Source organism: Triturus cristatus, chromosome 2_1 (assembly GCF_964204655.1).
Source record: "Triturus cristatus chromosome 2_1, aTriCri1.1, whole genome shotgun sequence".
Taxonomy (NCBI): domain Eukaryota; kingdom Metazoa; phylum Chordata; class Amphibia; order Caudata; family Salamandridae; genus Triturus; species Triturus cristatus.
Window position 1 is genome coordinate 537,605,983 of NC_140581.1, and position 18,496 is coordinate 537,624,478.

The 18,496-nt window shown below is 39.6% G+C and overlaps 1 protein-coding gene across 2 annotated transcripts in view; it reads right to left on the reverse strand.

Moving 5' to 3' along the window:
• The window catches only part of LOC146865603 (uncharacterized), a 159,994-nt gene that overhangs the window by 74,517 nt on the left and 66,981 nt on the right, over window positions 1-18,496 (reverse strand). For both annotated transcript variants that reach the window (XR_014976656.1, XM_085640752.1), the window contains one exon: window positions 13,262-13,408. Coding sequence is in view for 1 of the 2 variants with exons in the window: in XM_085640752.1 (XP_085496878.1) it covers window positions 13,262-13,408 (147 nt within the window). In the remaining variant the exon portion in view is untranslated. The remainder of the gene's footprint in view (window positions 1-13,261; window positions 13,409-18,496) is intronic.

The following is an 18,496-nucleotide window of genomic DNA, read 5'->3' on the forward strand; positions in this document are numbered from 1 at the left end:
TAGGATGTCATTTTGAAAATAGCTCTGGTGTCAACTGCTACGCAAATGTAGTGCTGAATGTTGCATTTTATCTGGAAAGTTTGCAAGAGCAGATAATAGTAAATCAGGGAAAAAGATTCTGTTCAGAGCTGAGTCTCCTTTTTCAAAAGCTGAGTAAAGATAAAACTCAAATAGAAAGTGCTACTGACATTAGAAAACTTTTAGATGTATGTTCAGGACGAACACAGTTTTCTCAAAATGAACAGCAAGATGCACACGAATTTTTGATGTATTTTCTTCAGGTAGTGGAAGAAGAAGGAGTTCCCATTGACATTTTTTTTGGTCTCTCTTATAAATGGGAACATAGTTGTGATAATTGTTATAATATATGTGGCTCTATTGTTGATAATGAAAGGTTTATTTATTTGACATTGCCAGAGAGTAAAACAGTCACTTTTGCAAAATTAGTTAAAGATGCTAATCATAGCATGAAATGTGGTGAGTGTAATTCTGACATGTTATCAACATTAATTTTAAGGGAATACGGACAGTATGTAATTTTAATGATGCAACGATGTAGAGCTGATGGATCAAAATTGGATACTTTAATAAAGAAGTTTACAGGACAGCAATTATCAATTTCAGGAAAAACTTTTGTAACTGTTGCAATAATTTTCCATGATGGACCTACTGTTACTTCTGGACATTACACAGTTTATCTAAAATGTGAAAAAGGCTGGACACTGTGTAATGATTCCCAATTGATTTTCAAACAACGTTTGCCTTTTGATTTAGCAAATTCCTATCTAATCTTCCTGAAACCTAAATTTTAGAGAGACTTGGCAAGATCTGGACAAAACAATTTTACCATTTTACTGGATTACCATTGCAATTTTGTAGAAAAAATATTTTTAAAATTATCATTTGGCCTAAAGGAAAGATAACCAATTGTAATGTGGACTTTTTTAATTGTTAATGCAATTTTGAAAAACCAATAATTTAGAGATAATCGGTAACTTCTGCACATTTTAAATTTTGGAATGCTATTGGACTGCCATTGGAATTTTTTTCTAAAATGATTTAAAAAATTACTATTTGGCCATGTGGAAAAGTAAGCAATTCTATTGTGGACTAAATAAATTATTCAAAAAATTTTCGTGAACCAAAATGTTACAGAGAATCGGTGAGATCTGGACAGATTAAACTTTAGAATTTTAATGGATTTCCCTTGGAAATTTATTCCAGGAAAAAAAAAAAAATACTATTTGGCCTAAAGGAAATAAAATCAGATGTATTTTGGAGTTATTTGAGATATAATATTGTGCTTATACTTCTCAAACAAACATATCAGACGGTATTTTAAAGAAAAAAGTATTGTTTTTAGATGATATTCTTTTAGAATAATATGCATTTCTGTAATGATAAGTTTAAGTGAGAAGAGATTCTGGGCTTTTTTAATACAATCTTTGAGATTGTTAATTTTTTTTGCCCGCTGTAAAATGATGAATGCAATTGCTTTCACAATTTATAGTGAAATGCAATATATTCTGAAAACAGCAAAAATAAGGCAAAAATATTTTTTGGTAAAAAATGTAAATATGTGTACTGTATTATAAAATGGTTTAAAAATATTAATACTTTTTTCTTTATTTTCAGATCGATATAGAAAATTTTCGGAAACTACAACCATTTTAAAAACTATTTTTAAAAAAAACAAATGAATAAATATTTTTTTGAGTGAGTATGGTAAGTCAATAATAATAATTGTAGTCTCTCAAGGACCTTGTAATGTGATAAATGATTTTTAGTGTTTTTTTTTAAAAATAAAAAAAAAGGTACGCTTACCGTACGCGTACGGTAAAAAAAAAATAAAAAAAAGTTTTTAAAAACATGTAAAAAAAAGATGAAAGATAAGGTTGGCTCTTAAAAGAACCGTTGTGTTCATGCAGGGACAGAGGAAAGGAAGCATGGGAAAATCATTCAAAGCTACAAATGTGCTGATCTATTTTGTTGTTCACTAGGGAAACACTGGTCTCCCTATGACAAATTAGACCTTTACAAAATGTGCAATGAATATCAACCTTCCGAAATCGAAGGTTCATTTCCAGAGGGCCAGCAAAAGGAGATTCTCCCCCCACAGATGAAGGGCTCACCTGACCTGCAGAAGAAGGAGTAAGCTCTGCAGATGATGGTCCAGGCTGAGCTGCTGTGGATGTACTGGCTCGTCTTTCTGAAGAGTTACCTCCAAAAAGATGACCATGTGTCCTTCTGTGTACATCCTGGAGGTGTCTCTTCATGGTGTGATTCCCAAAGGAATACTTCCTGTCAGGATTACCTCTAGAAAGTACACGCTTACACAGCCTGCAAGTAACTAAGGGTGCATTCACCTTTTGCTGGCCTTCTGGAAAAGTAAAATAATCCCAAACATAAGAAGGCTTTACTTTCCTCGCTCTCTGCCTCAAGACAGTGCTGCTGGTGCTAGCCTCACTCTCAGAAGGGCTCTGCTGTTCTGCCATCGTATCCCAAAGACAAACCAGCTCCTTCTCCTAAGGGATCACAAGCAGAAATGAGGGGAATGGGTGTGGTGTAGGAGAGTTCTAGAACTGAAAGTACTTTCAACCAATCAAAAGTTGTGTTTCATGATCACATGACCTACCGTACGCTTACGGTACGCTTACGGTGCGCTTACGGCAAAAGTACGCATGCGCGTAAAAATGACACGCGCTTCCGCGCATGCGCATAACAGTCACTCCCCGGCACTTCCGCGTAACGTGCGCGTGTGGCGTAAGCGCGCACGCGTCCCACGCGCAGTACGCGCGGCTACGCAAAGTACGTAACTATACGCAAGCAGCGTAGATAGATTACGGACGTTGCGTAAACCGTACGCTTACCGTGAGCTTACGGTACGCGTACTATAAAAAAAAAAAAAAAAAAAAAAAATCTGGAAAAAAATTTTACATGTTTATTTTAAAAAATATATATAAAAAAAATATTTAAGGATTTTAAAAATTTAAGCATAGTCTTTATAAAAGGTAAGAAAATAAAATTAAAAATATGTTTGAAAAAAATGAAGAATAAAAAAAAAAAATAGCATTTAAAAAACCTTGCAAATTCACTGAAAAAACCATGGGTTTCACACACGTTATAGTTAGGAATTAGCATTTAAAAAACCTTGCAAATTCACTGAAAAAACCATGGGTTTCACACACGTTATAGTTAGGAATTAGCATTTAAAAAACCTTAGAAATTCACTGAAAAAACCATAGGTTTCACACACGTTATAGTTAGGAATTAGCATTTAAAAAACCTTAGAAATTCAGTGAAAAAACCATAGGTTTCACACATGTTATAGTTAGCTGGACATTTTACTCGTAAAAAACCAATGAAATTGCCCCGTTATAGTTAGTTCAGCTAACTATAACTCGCGCGCCCGCAATGCACTGCTGATGACGTCACATATTACATCACTCATGACATGGTCAGTGACATCACTCATGACATCACTGATGACATCTCAAATGACATCACTGATGACATCATCCAGTGAATGTGTGTTTTTCTGAAAATTAAATATGTTTTATATATGTATATCTCAAGGTCGATGGAAGAATAAATGGGTATATAAGTGTCTAAATGGATGATTTGTTTTTGAAAAATTGATTGTGTAACTGACTGATTAAGTGTATCTCTCACTTTGTGTATAAGTGGCTGCATGGGTTGGTGAGTAGCTACATGGGTGTCTATATAGGTTATTAGTTGTTTTTTTGAGTATCAGTCTGAGTGTCTGTATAGTTCGGTGGGGGGTATTACGTAGTGCATAGGTGCATGAATGAGTGACTCACTGTTTGTATGTGTTGAAGACAGCATGTGTGCAGGACTGTATGGGTGGATGAGTGTGTGTATGGGTGTGTTAGTGAGTGAAAGACTGTCTCAATAGTGTCTTCAGGAGTAACTACATATGTTTTAAACTAGTATATGTGACTATTGGTGTATATATGTGAGTATATGTGAGAGGGAGAGATTGAAAGAGTTCCTGTATGAATAAGTATGTGTTTCTATAAGTGATTGTTTAAAAGACTAAGTATGTGTAAGTTTCCGTAGAAGTAAGTGTGGTGGTGTGTGTATAACTGTATATGCAGGTGAATGTATGTTTGATTCTTTATTAGCATGAGTGACTATGTGTGTGAGTAACTCTATGGATGAGTGGCATTATGTAACAGGATGTATAGGTGTATGAGTACATATGATGAGTGAGTACATGTATGAGTGACTGTATAGGACTGTTGGTGAATGAGTGGATGTGTATGTGGATCTTAGAATTACTGAAGAGGTTGTTGTAACTGGTATTGGTATGTCCATTGTTTTGAAATTTTTAGTCTCTATTTTTGAATGTGTGTATCAAAGCTTATATTAAGGTGAGAGGAGGTCTGCCACTCTATCACAAGGATGATGTCATCAGTGATGTCATCAGTGATGTCATTTGAGATGTCATCAGTGATGTCATGAGTGATGTCACTGACCATGTCATGAGTGATGTAATATGTGACGTCATCAGCAGTGCATTGCGGGCGCGCGAGTTATAGTTAGCTGAACTAACTATAACGGGGAAATTTCATTGGTTTTTTACGAGTAAAATGTCCAGCTAACTATAACATGTGTGAAACCTATGGTTTTTTCACTGAATATATATATATATATATATATATATATATATATATATATATATATATCTACATATATTATCTACTGGCGGTCGCCAGTAGATAGTTATAGTTAGGACCTATTTTCCATAGGAAATCCGCAACATTCTATTTGGAATAACGTTGGCGCTGATTGACGAATCTTGGCGAAATTTTCCAAACTTTTGGCCAGCTCCGCTCTGCTCCTACCCTGAAAGTTTTGCGGTGATTCGTCAAGCGGGGGCTGAGAAAAACGGGGGGACCTGTTGTCGCAGCTACAGCCCGAACTGCTGAGCGGAATTACACCAAATTTGGCAAAGAGGTAGTCCTCAGTTCAGACTCGTGCCTTTTGCTTAAATGGTTTAAATCCGTTCAGTAGTTCCTGAGAACATTACAGTTAAAAATACATATATATCTATAGCCGAGGAGGATCCGTGGACCCTCCCTGCACCCAGCGCGCACCCTGCCGTGCACGAGCTGAATGCTAATTGGCTGTCAACACTCCAGATCAGGAAGTGTTCGCAGCCATCTTGTGCCTCGGTAGAACCGAGGCACAAGAAACCTAAAAACCAAATGCGAAAAACGCGACAAGGGGGCAGGGTAGAAACACCCTGACCCCCTAGGCCTGCTCAGGGGGTCCCAAAAGGGGACCCCCAGGGCCAAAAAAAGATTTTTTTTTTTTTTAAATCGGCGAGATTCACGCACCCAGCGCGAATTTCGGCCGAAAAAAAAAAAAAAATTCAGCGCGGGCTCCCGCGCTGAATATTCTATTTTGCCCCTGGGGGCTAAATCCCGGGGGCATAATATTAATACAAAGTGTGGGGGGGTCCCAATCCCCCCCACACTGCCTCGGGGACCGCCACCCCCCGGGGCTCCAAGATTGAATATGCGGGGGGGCTCACGGCTCCCCCGCAGCCCCGGGGACCGCCACCCCCTGGGGCTTCATTATAAATGGGTGGGGGGGCTCAAAGGCCCCCCCAAGCCCCGGGGACCACCACCCCCGGGGCTTTGATTTAATGTATGCGGGGGGCTCATGGACCCCCGCAGCCCCGGGGACCGCCACCCCGGGGCATGTTTGTTTAGAAAAAAAAACTGTGCGGGGGGCTCGAGCCCCCCCAAACGGCCCGTGGACCACCACCTCCCCGGGGCACTAATTATTTAAAATAGGAGGTCCGTTACGGACCCCCAAGCCCCGGGGCATGGGATCCTGGAATAATTAAAAAAACGGCCCTGGGGGATGGGGTCCCCGGGCCCAAAAGGGGACACAGGAGGGGGGCAAGGCAGCCCCCCTCCAAAAACAAAAATAAAAAAAAAGGCCATGCCCCAGGGGATGGGGTCCCCGGGGCAAATTATGGCCTCGGGAGGGGGGCCACGCGGCCCGCTTCCCAATTTTTTTTTATTTTTTATAAAAAAATACAAATTGGGGACAGGCCCTGGGGGATGGGGTCCCCAGGGCCAAAAAATAAGAAAAAGAAGGGGGGCTACACAGCCCCCCTTCTTAAAAATATATATATTTTTTTAAACGGGATGGGGAGGAGGCCACGCCCCCTCCTTTCATCACTCTGGCGCGTTTGCAGAGGGGGAACGAATTCCCCTTCAATACTGGGGGTCCCTGGGGGCCAACTAGCCCACCAGGAACCTCCAGTATGTGCCAGGGGGCTGCGTTGCAGAGAGGTGTAATGAGGCCATGCCCCTTTTTACACCTCTCTGCAACGCAGCTCCCTGGCGCTTACTGGAGGTACCTGGTGGGCTAGTTGGCTGCCAGGGGACCTCAGGATTCAAGGGGACTTAATCTCCCAACTTAAAACGTGCCACGGGGCGCGTTTGCACAGTGGTGAAGGTAGGGGTCGGGGCATGAGGTGAGATCTGTGCAAACACGCACTGTGGCACGTTTTAAGTTGGGGAATTCATTCCTCTTCAATCCAGAGGTACCCTAGGGAACAACTAGCCCACTAGGTACCTCCACTAAGCGCCACGGAGCTGCGTTGCAGAGTGTTGTAAAAAGGGGCGTGGCCTCTGAATACCTCTCTGCAATGCAGCTCCCTGGCACATACTGGAGGTATCTGGTGGGCTAGTTGGTCCCCAGGCGACCTCAGGATTGAAGAGGAATTAATTCCCCAACTTAAAACGCGCCACAGGGCGTGTTTGCACACGTCACCTCAGGCCCCTCTCCCTTCCTACACCATTGTACAAATATTCCTCTAAAATCAGCCGAACTACGAATTCCGATTTACTCACCTGTAATCAGGAGAGAACCCAGTGCTGCATCTTTTAGCCCAGCACAGACCCTGAAAAGTAATTCTAAGCGTACTTACCAGTAACTTGTGTTTCCTTCCATAGGAATCCATTGTGTGGTTTTCACCAGAACATTTTTTGTGTCCATTTTTGAAACATACAAATATTCCTCTAAAATCAGCCGAACTACGAATTCCGATTTACTCACCTGTTATCAGGAGAGAACCCAGGGCTGCATCTTTTAGCCCAGCACAGACTCTGAAAAGTAATTCTAAGCGTACTTACCAGTAACTTGTATTTCCTTCCATAGCAATCCATTGTGTGGTTTTCACCAGAAAATGTTTTAAGTGTCCATTTTTGAAACGTACAAATATTCCTCTAAAATCAGCCGAACTACGAATTCCGATTTACTCACCTGTTATCAGGAGAGAACCCAATGCTGCATCTTTTAGACCAGCACTGACCATGAAAACTAATTCTAAGCGTACTTACCAGTAACTAAAGATAGTTAGGAATTAGCATTTAAAAAACCTTTGAAATTCACTGAAAAAAACATAGGTTTCAGGCCTGATATAGTTAGGAATTAGCATTTAAAAAACCTTTGAAATTCACTGAAAAAACCATAGGTTTCAGGCCTGATATAGTTAGGAATTAGCATTTAAAAAACCTTTGAAATTCACAGAAAAAAACATAGGTTTCAGGACTGATATAGTTAGGAATTAGCATTTAAAAAACCTTAGAAATTCACTGAAAAACAATAGGTTTTAGGGGTGTTATAGTTAGCTGGACATTTCACTCGAACAAAACCATTGAAATTTCTCCGATATAGTTAGTTGTACTAACTACATCTCGCGCGCCCGCAATCCACTGCTGATGGTGAAGCTAGGAACGATTCTTTATTTGATGATTTTATTACTTGGAGGTCAAAGTTTAGAACAGTTCTTACCAGGACATTCTTGAGGAGGTGAGGTGGGCACTCTTCGAGTATAGGGAGAACATGGGTGAACCTTTGGGATATTGACAGTATATATTATTCAACATGAATATCGATGTGTATATGTCCACCGGATGACGATCGGCGGCTGCGATTTCCTGATGGGGATGCATGGCTACAATTTGTGGGTGCTCCCCGAGAGTGTGTTGCTGGTAGGAGTTCTGTTGGCAACCACTGGGTAATTATGGCATAACCATGCACATTAACATGCATTGATGTTTGGGAAAAATTGCCAGTAGACACCATTCCAATATGTGTTTATATGTTTAGCACCATCTTTCCTTTACTGTTTGACAACCACCATAGATTGTGCTTGAAGTATCGGTGAGGTGGAGACCGGTCACCAAGCCCTGATGAAATTGCCGGAAGTGAGTGCCAATGAAACATGTCAGCCTTTCTAACAGAAATGGTCTAAAACATGCCATTCTTTTAATCTGAGTGTGATCACTGTGATCAATAAAGTATGTATAACTGCAAGTGAGTCACAACTCATTTTAGCTTGGAGAAGCAACTTTCTTCTTTCACACCACGGGGTCCAATTGGTTGACGAATGACACAAGCATCAACGCTGCATTCTGTTTCTTCATTCTCGTTCCTTTTTCACCTCTTAGAAAACCTGGGCACAATCTTTTTCTTTCTTTGAGGTTATGAAAGTTACTAATGATGATATTGAGAGCAAACTGGTGAGTACCAACCAGCAGCTCCTTTGGTGATGCTTACGTGAGGTACTTTCTGACCTTTCAAAACTTTTTCTGGTTTTGTTTATGAGATGGGACGATGTTTGGTGAGTTAACAAACTTTTTGGAATTAGAACACTTGGAACTGGGCATGACTGGCATTCTGGCAAAGCCAGTCCTTGGCAGAGATAGATTCAGACCACCCCAGGGATTCTGAATTTGTATAGTGCTCATCCATAATCAGGTCTTTTGTTGTACGGTGTATTACAGCCCCTATGGGCAATGTTCCAACTCATTTAAAATCAAGAGGGGAATCAGATAGGGCTGCATACTAGCACTGCTCCTTTTTTAACTCTTTATTAACGGGGTAGAGGGCTCCCTTCAGACTGTGCAGTCTGATGCCCATGTCTTTGGTAGGTCCAGTACTAAATTTATTGTACACCGCCGACACTGTTCTACTATCTAGGACACCCATTGGTTTACAAAAATTGAAGGACACTTTTGGGCACTTCATGGACTCCAGGAAAATGAAAATTAGGCAGGCAAAAAACTTTACAATAGTGTGTGGGAAAGTGCAGAAATTTAGAACCTTTTATTTGCAGGAGGCCCAATTGTTAACGTTAATTCATTTTGCTATCTACGGGTTTCATTCATGAACAGTGGATCTTGGGCCTAACATGTTCTAAGCACCCAGCTAAAACTGAGAAGAATTTGGGAGGGAGTGTTCAGATTTTCTCATAAGATCGGCAGTCGCCCAATCAAGGCAATGATCGAAATTTATCAAGTGAGGGGTCTGACAACTGCTCCATTTGGGAGAGGCCTGTGGTGTTACGCACTCAGTCAACCCCTTCAGGTGGAAGAGACCCGCTTCCTTAAACATCTGTTGTGTGCACCTAGATCTGCAGCATCCTTTATAGTACACAAGGAAGCAGGCTTACATTTTTTAGAAGGCATGATAGCCTCAAAACCACTACTGCATTGACTGCCTGTATGGACAACGTAGAAAACGATATTACCAAGTCAATTATATCTGAGTGCCTATCCCTCCACCATGCTCTGCTTTTAAAATACCTTGACAGTTTTATATAAATGTTTTTCTTAAACTGCTGTTTGTTTCATTTATCCTGACCATCCCAGCACACTACTCCTCTTTGGAGAATAGCATAATTAAGAGTACCTTCTTGAACTACAGAAAGGAGCTTAGAATGCTTGAAGAATATAAGAAACATACTGTAGCTTCTTTTGTATCGAATGATGTATTGAGGGGATGTCAACCGGATTTGGGTGACTAACACCCAGCATCGCTTTGTGATAATTAGGCTTTGATTAGGTATTGTTCACCACCTTGTTGCTTTCCCTGAAATTAAAAAGCACCCACCAGCCGTGATATCTTGTCCTTGTTCTTGCACACAGCAATTTTCTTTATTGTGTGGTTTTTATGAGGATTTGAAGAGATTTTCTTCTGGGGCAATATTAGAGATTATTGAGATGTTTGGAAATGTATACTTGCATTAGACAATCCACTGGTTTGCATTAGTACTGCGTTCTATACATTATAGGAAAAATATTGTACTGTAATGTATTTTCATGTGGGGGTCTTGTAAGAAGTTTTTTATCATTGTTTATTTTGTTAATATTGTTGTATGTTTATGGATGATTACTGATGATGTGTGCTTTGTATGCACTTTTATGGCCTTCAATCTTTGTGCCGAATAAAGATTTTAAATCGGATTGAGCACCTTGACTTTCTAGCTGTTTGTGAGTATAGAGCCTTCTCTAAAACTGCTGTTGCCATAGGAGAAACACATAACAGATATTGCCATTTCCTTGTCCATTTGCATATTACTTTTGTGTCTGCCACAGCAGGAATGCCTGCCATATCAATGAAAATTACTCAGGATTTTTATGTACCCAAAACTACCTTTATCATTGTATAACGCCTGCAACACAAGTATGTAGTTTAGGACCACAATAGTGGGGTAAGAGAGTTAGGGTGGAGTCAGAGGGGAGTAGGTCCCGGAATGATGGTCATATTGTTACCTCAAGGTCAATGAACTGCACAGCAAACAAACATACAAGGCAAAGCATTAATCAAAACCATTACCAGACCAAGGAAGTAACCAATACCATGACACAGAAGGAACTCTTTGAAAACCTAACGGAAGTGAGTGGTGATAGCTTTGGCCCCTGAGAGAAACTAGAGTGAGGATTGAATCTATTAGGAGTTTGGCATGCATTCATGACCACGTTCATGTACAATCTTGTGGAACTGCAGATCTTTTCTTAACCAAATGGTAGGCTGAAATAGGTTTATATCAATGTAATCAACTCACTGTCTTTTATATTTAAATGTGCCTCTTGCAAGAATTCAAGCAAGTCATCTGATGCATATTTTGCACAACTGAGAGTTAGAAACCATTTATGTGTTCCTAAATTTCTCAACATGCATTTTAGTTCACCGTGACTACGATACCAATATTCATTGGTCCCACATTAACATACGATGAGATTAATAAAGTTGTATTCCAGCTTTTTATCGTTTCCGTGAATTTTCCTAACAAATTCCTTTTCAGATAGATTTTGCAAATGTATTTCTGTTTTCAAACATGATTTATGGCATTAGACAATGTAGACAAATCACTTACAAATAATAGATGAAACATATAAGGTATACATTGATGAAATCTAGGATCCTCTGAATAAAGACTAGAAATGTTGTTCCTTGGGCACAGGTATTTGTACAGACATATCATCATACCTACCACCTACCCCAGTAGGAAAAAGATGAGGGAAAAAAGAGCTCCAAAACTTTTTTCCCATACACTTAACAAAGTTTCTTTTGCTTCTTTTAGTTGATATAGGTCAATAGCATCACCAATAATTTCTTTCGAATGTAGGGGATGGATGCTGTAATGTTAATGCATTTCTTCTACTCTGTATTGATCCACTTTTCTATCTGACCTGTCGACGATGATGTATTGTCCTTTCGATGTGTGATATCGTGAAGAATTTCTGCATTTTAATAATATGCTATGTTGTAGCAGATATGAAGCTGCCTTTTTAGCTTTACTAACCTCTACTAACTCTTGCCATATCTTTTTACTCTTGGTAGGGACACCATTTGCTAGAATTACAAAATCCTCTTGCAAATTTCTCTGTACCCCAATAGTGTCAATATTTTCCCTAAAATCTAATGACAAGTATACAACTCTACCTTTGAGACCTTTCTGGAGCTCAGTTGGAGGTAATTTCCCTGTCTTTGGCTCTATGTGAACAATAGCTTAAAATTAATGTATAGATGGTATTAATATTGATTCAAACATTCAAATCTTTAAGTACTTCTGGATGAGCTGATGTGTACTGCTCTAGGAGGTATTTAGATTTTTTTCTAATTATAGCAGAACTCGTAAGATGGACAAGTCAGCTTGTTATTCCACAAATAAGTAAACAGCAAATTCACGGCACTTATCATTATTCTCTTTTTTACTTTCAATGTACAAATCAACATTACGAGTTTGTCTTTTGTTGTGAGTGCATCAACAACATATACAAACACAGTTTGGCTGCTATGAATAAATTAAGTTTAAAGTTTCTTATAATTTTTTCAAAATTACCAACAGTAATACCTCTGTTCTATTACTTAACTCCTGGTGTTACCAGCTATTCATTTTCCCTACACTCCTGTTCCAGTCCAAAGAAACCAAATTGCACATCATCACAGACCTTTTCTACTTCTACTATACTGCCTTGCAAAAGGGCTCTCTTCATTTCTCCTAAACATACAGCAGGAGTTTTTAAATAGCAAAGTCTTTTAACAAAAGATCTCATTTCTGAGTGGTATACCCCTGATGAAAGTTGCTTTGACACACTTTATTTGGCAGACATGCTAGTGAGTGTCCTTGTAAATTAGTAAGCTTTCTTGCTTTGCATGGATCTAATCCTTGCAAATAGTGTATTTTCTGTTTTAAACTTCTGCAAGTAAACATACGGAAGAAATTTCTCAATATATCAGTTGATTGCTGTCGAATATTACAAACACTACTACAATTCCATTTGTACACAGGGGCCTGTCTCCACCTTCCTTGCACCGCTTCAGTAATCACTTCCTCAACATTTCTATGTACCATTATTTCTTTTCGAATAGGAGTTCTATTTTTCATCTCATAACATCGTCCAGATTCATCAACAGCATGTTGCTTGCAAGTAGCTTTCTTCGTTAAACAAAGGCTTAGTCTTCAAAGTATGTACCCATTCATCACTAAAAACTTTGTAAAAGTTACTTCTATTAACAAGTCTTTTCTTTTGGCTCTCCCTCCTCATAGACAACACAATTTTGTCCAGTGTCTTCATTCTGTTTAAAACCAAGATAAATAGTTTCTTCTTCAGAGCAAACACCTGATCAACTACACCTTAAACATGTTCCTTGCATTTGATTGCTTTTGTCCATCTTTTCGACTCCTTCATAGATGCTAACAAGTTGCGAATTACTCTAGTATGGAACATTATACCTCTGATTTCCTTGAACTGCCTCTGCCTTCTGCTTAAAATCTATCCTTTTTTCAATAACTTCTTACTTTTTATATCAAAGACTTTTTGTGTTTTGATACCGGGTGTTATAGTATTGTTTTTCTTTACTACTTCATGCACTTTTTCCAGTTGTTTACAAACAATTTTAAGAAATGTTGTAGCTTTCTTACCAGCAGCCCTTTCTCTATGACTCTCCTTTCTGTATTTTGCCCCTTTTGTTTCTCGGTTCTAAGGAGGCGCTCGATTTGTTGCTCCTTCTTTCCTCTCTGAGTTTTTGTTGGCATGGTAATCCTCTGTAGATAACTAGATATTGATATCTGAAAAAAAAAACAGAGAAGTATAATCATCACTTAATTATATAGTATCACATTACTAATTTGTACTATTTAAACATTCAGTTTACATGAGCATATATAGCTCAGGCAATGTTCAGACTGCATGGGTTACCTTTTAAGTATGTAGTACCCTCCTTTAACTTCCCACAGTCTACCTTAGTGTTCAGTTATATGTAAGGGGGTGTGAGAGGGTACTCATGCAACTACTCACACACACACACACTCACTCACCCATAGAGTTACTCACACACCCTCACTTTCACCTGTACACCTAGTTACATAGACATTAACTGATATGAGCATACCCTATTGCCTGACTACAGCCTACCACAGGAGACAGGCATATGTGGTAGAAGCGACTTGAGAAGGTTAAGGCTTGAGAAGAGTTTACATGTTAGTCTTAGAAGTGTCAATTGTTTTACAAATATCTGAATGACTGTCTAAGTCCCTATCAGGGTCTGACATTCCAAGAGTATATAACTTTGTTGGAAAGTGAATACCTCTGTTACCTCTGTTTGTGACTTCTATACTTCACTGAATGTGTCTGTAAGGGGCTGCATAAGTTGCCTCCTAGGTGTGTTAGCGAGTATTGGATTATTCATATGTGTGAGCAACTACCTATTTTAGCATGTGATACATGCCTCTTTAAATGAGTGAATATGTAGGTGATTCTGTCATTATTTCAGTGGATGTTTTAGTGTCTGTCTGCTTTTCTACTTAGGTGCACTAGATTGAAATCTGAGTGGCACGGTAGAAATATAATTGAGCACATGGTTTTCTATGAGCGCATATAGCTCACAGAATCTTCAGAGTATTTGTGTTACCTTTTAAGCAAATACCAGCTTGCCCTACGGCCTACCCACATCCTTCCTCAGTGATGAGGTATATATATTGATGCCTTGTCTAGGAGTTTTAAATGTGAAGGTTGACCTAGCAGTAAAACTGCATGCACAGCCTCAAGTGTAGCAGTCCTGAGACATGATGCAATGCCACTTCTCTGCATGTTAGACTTGAAATTTACAGTTCTTTAGCAGATATCTGAATGAGTGTCTCAGTACCTATCTGGGACTGTCATTGCATGTCTATGTAAGTTTTTGCGTAAATGGCTACCTCTCTTTGTGACATCTACAGTTCTCTAAATGTGTTTGTAAAAGGCTGCATAGATTGCCTCCTGGGTGTCAGAGAGTTTTGGGATTTTTCAGTGTGTGTGCCACTGCTTACATTAGTGGTAAAAACATATCAGTTGCCCCTGTTTATGAGAATTAATGTTTAGGTGCTTCTATCACTATCTCACTGGGTCTTTTAGTGTATGTCTGCTTTTTAACTTAAGTGTGCTAGATTGAAGTCTAGGAGGCCGACTGGATAAATAATTAGGTACATGGGTCTGTAAGAGTGCATATTGCTCACTAAATTTTAAGAGTACATGTATTACATTTTAAGCACATAGCACCCTTCCATATGGCCTAGCTGCAGCCTCAGTGCTGACCTATACTTAGCTGAATACCAGTTCATGTCTTATCTATGATTTTTAAAAGTGAAGGATACCCTAGCAGTAAAACTGAATGCACAGATTCAACTGTAGCAGGCCTGAGAAATGATGAAAAAGCTGCTTGTCTCATGTCAAATTGGAAGCTGTCACTTCTTTAGCAGATATCCTAATGAGTATGGCAGTTCCTATCTGGGGATGCCACTGGAAGTATAATTAAACTTGTTGGTAAATGACTGTCTCACTTTCTGACATCTATGGTTATCTAACTGTATCTATAAGAGGCTAGCTAAATTGATTGCCTCCGAGATGTGATAGTGAGTATTGGGTTATTTGAATGTGTGTTCAACTGCCTCCATTATCGATGCATACATATGAGCTCTGCCTCTCTCTGTGAGGGAATGTTTAGGTGTTTCTCTTACTATCTCACTGGGCGCTTTAGTGTCTTTCTGCTTTAGTACCTAGGTATGTCAAATTGAAGTCTGGATGGCAAAGTGAAGGTATAATTTGGCACATGCATCTCTAGGAGTCCATATAGCTCACAGACACTTCACTACATGTCTTACCTTTTAAGCACACAGCTCACTCCATTATGGTTTATCTAAAGCCTAGGGCACAGTCATATGTAATACAAGATAATGTGTTTGTAAGAGGCTGCATTGATTGAATCCTGGTTAGTTAGTGACTATTGCTTTTTTTAACTGTGTGTATATAACCATCACCACTAGATACAGAGCAGTTACAACCTGTGTGAGTGAATGTTTAGGTACTTCTATTTCTATCTCTCTGGGTGTTTTAGTGTCAGTCTGCTTTTCTGCTTATATATGTCAGATTGATGTCTGGGTTGCCATTTTGTCTATAATTGGTAACTTGGGCCTCTAGGAGTGGATATAGCTCACTTAAACTTTGCAGTACATTTCAAACATTGTAAGCACATACGAACCTGCCTTAAGACCTACATGCAGCCTATCTCACTGGAGCATCATACACAGTAAAAAAGTACTTTATACCTGTGTAGGACTTTACAGTGTGAAAATTGACCTAGCAGGAAAAGTGCATGTACATGCAAAAGTGTAGCAGGCCTAAGAGATGATGTAAGGCTTTCTTCTCTGCATGGTAGAGCTCAAAGTGTCAGTTCTTTACTAGATATTTGAATGACTGTGCCAGTTCCTGTTTGGGGCTCTAAATGGATGTGTATTTAAGTCAATTTCTAAATCACTGCCTCTCTTTGTGACATGTATGATTCTCTAAATGTGTTCATAAGGGGCTTCATGGAGTACCTCCTAGGTGTGTTAGTGAGTGTTCATTTTTTTTAAATATATGTACAGCGACATCCATTACCACTAAATACATATCAGTCTAGCCTGTCTGTGTGATTGAGTATTTAGGTCATTCTCTAACTACCTCAGTGGGTGTTTTAGTGTCTCTCTGCTTTTTTACTTGGGTATCTCAGATTGAATTCTAGGTAGCAAAGTGGATACATAATTGGACACAGACGTCTGTTGAAGTGCATATCTAACTAAACTTCAGAATACATGTGCTACATTTAAAGAATATACCACCCTAGCCTATGAAATAGCTGCAGCCTGTGTCAGAGGTATATGGTAAAAGGCCACTTTATGCCTTCCCTAGGACGTTTACATATAAATATTGGCTTAGCCATAAAACTGTATGCACAGGCTCATGTGTACTAAGCCGTATACATGATGCAAGGGCTAGTTTCGGGTTATTTAAATGTGTATGCAACTACCTCCATCAGCGCTAGATACATAACAGTTGTGCTTGTCTATGTAATTGAATGTTTACATGCTTCTCTCACAGCCTGTAAGGCTGTTTTAGGCTCTGTCCACTTTTCTATTTAGGTATATCAGATTATAGTGTCGCTGGTAGGGTGATATTTAATTGGGCACATGGCTCTCTAGGACTGCATATAGCTCACTAAAACTTCAGAGTATATGTGTAACTTTTTAAGTGTATAACACCTTGCAATATTACATAGCAGCAGCCTATTTCAATGGTGAGTTAAAGAGCAGTTTATGCGTTCACTAATACTTTTAAATGAGAAGTTTGGCTTAGCTGTAAAACTGCATGCACGTCCTCAAGTATAGCAGGACTGAGATGTTATCCTAAGGCTACTTCTCTACATGGCTACAAAGAGTCAGTTGTTTAGTAGATGTCTGAATGAGTGTTTCAGTTCCTATCTAGAGCTGTGATTCCATATGTATGTAAATTTGTTACTAAGGGGCTGATTACGATGATGGTGGGACCGCCACCGACAGCCCGTCCGTGGCAGTCTCACTGCCATCGCAGTCAAGATCTCTGCCTACCACATTAGGATGGTGGGTGGATAGTTGGGAGGCAGAATGACCATCCAACAGTAATCTGATGGGCTCCAGAATCCCGTTGGATGGTCTGTAATGCCTACAATGATGGCAGTGCCTGCCAAGGCAACGCCGTAAGCATTACAATGTCAGTTTTTGCCGACCCTTCCTTTTTATGGCGGTAAACCCGCCATGGAAATTCTGACGGAAAGGAACATTGGGGGCCCCTAGCGGGCCCTCCATACCCTCTGGCCCGAGACATGGTACCTGGGGACCAACTATGGTGCCCTCCCACATATCCCTGCACCATGTGACAAGCACTGCATGGTGCCTGCCACATGGTACAGGGATATGCAAAATGTGCGTTTTTTGGACTGCGGCGTGTGCTGCAACGTGCAGCACATGCTGTGATACAAAAAATACACTTTGTGGCCGCATTGAAGGCGGACGCATCGTAATACAGGGAGTGGTACCACCAACAGCTTGTCTGGCGGTTTCAACCCCGATATGATGGCGGTCAGACATGAGTCTGACCACCTTCATAATCACTGCCTCTCCTTTTCTGATATATAGTTCTCTAACTATGTCAGTAAGGGCCTGCATACATTGCCTCCAGGGTGTATTAGTGAGTATTGGGTTATTTAATTGTGTGTGAAACAGCCTCCATTACCACAACATACATGTCAGTTGTGCCTGTCTGTGTGAGTTAATGTCCGCATGCTTTTCTAACTACCTCACTGGATGTTTTAGTGTCTGTCTGGATTTCTACTTAGGTATGGCAGATTTAAGTCTGTTTGTAAGCTGGATGTATAATTGGGTACATAGGGCTCTAGAAGTGCATAGCTCACTGAAATGCCAGTGGGCATCTTTTGTATTTTAAGCGCATAACTCCTTGTGCTATGGCCTAGCTACAACCTACCTCTTTGTTCAGTTATACCCATGCATGGGTGAGAGATAGCTTATATAATTAACAAACATGTATGTCACATGCATCATAGGTGCTGTAGTTTAATAATAGTACTTGGCTTAACAGTGCCTAGCAGTGTTATAATACATATCTCATTCTGTATATTGTTAAAAAACACAACTTTTTCATGTATTTTTCCTGTATGTAAATACAAATATACACCGTAATTAGCCGACACCTACACTAAAGAGTATGTAACGCATAGCTATCATCTTTGAGAGATTCATAATTCAAATACAGCTACAATGCATTCTCCCCACTTTCAAATATGAGTGTTCTACTCTTCTTTTATAATG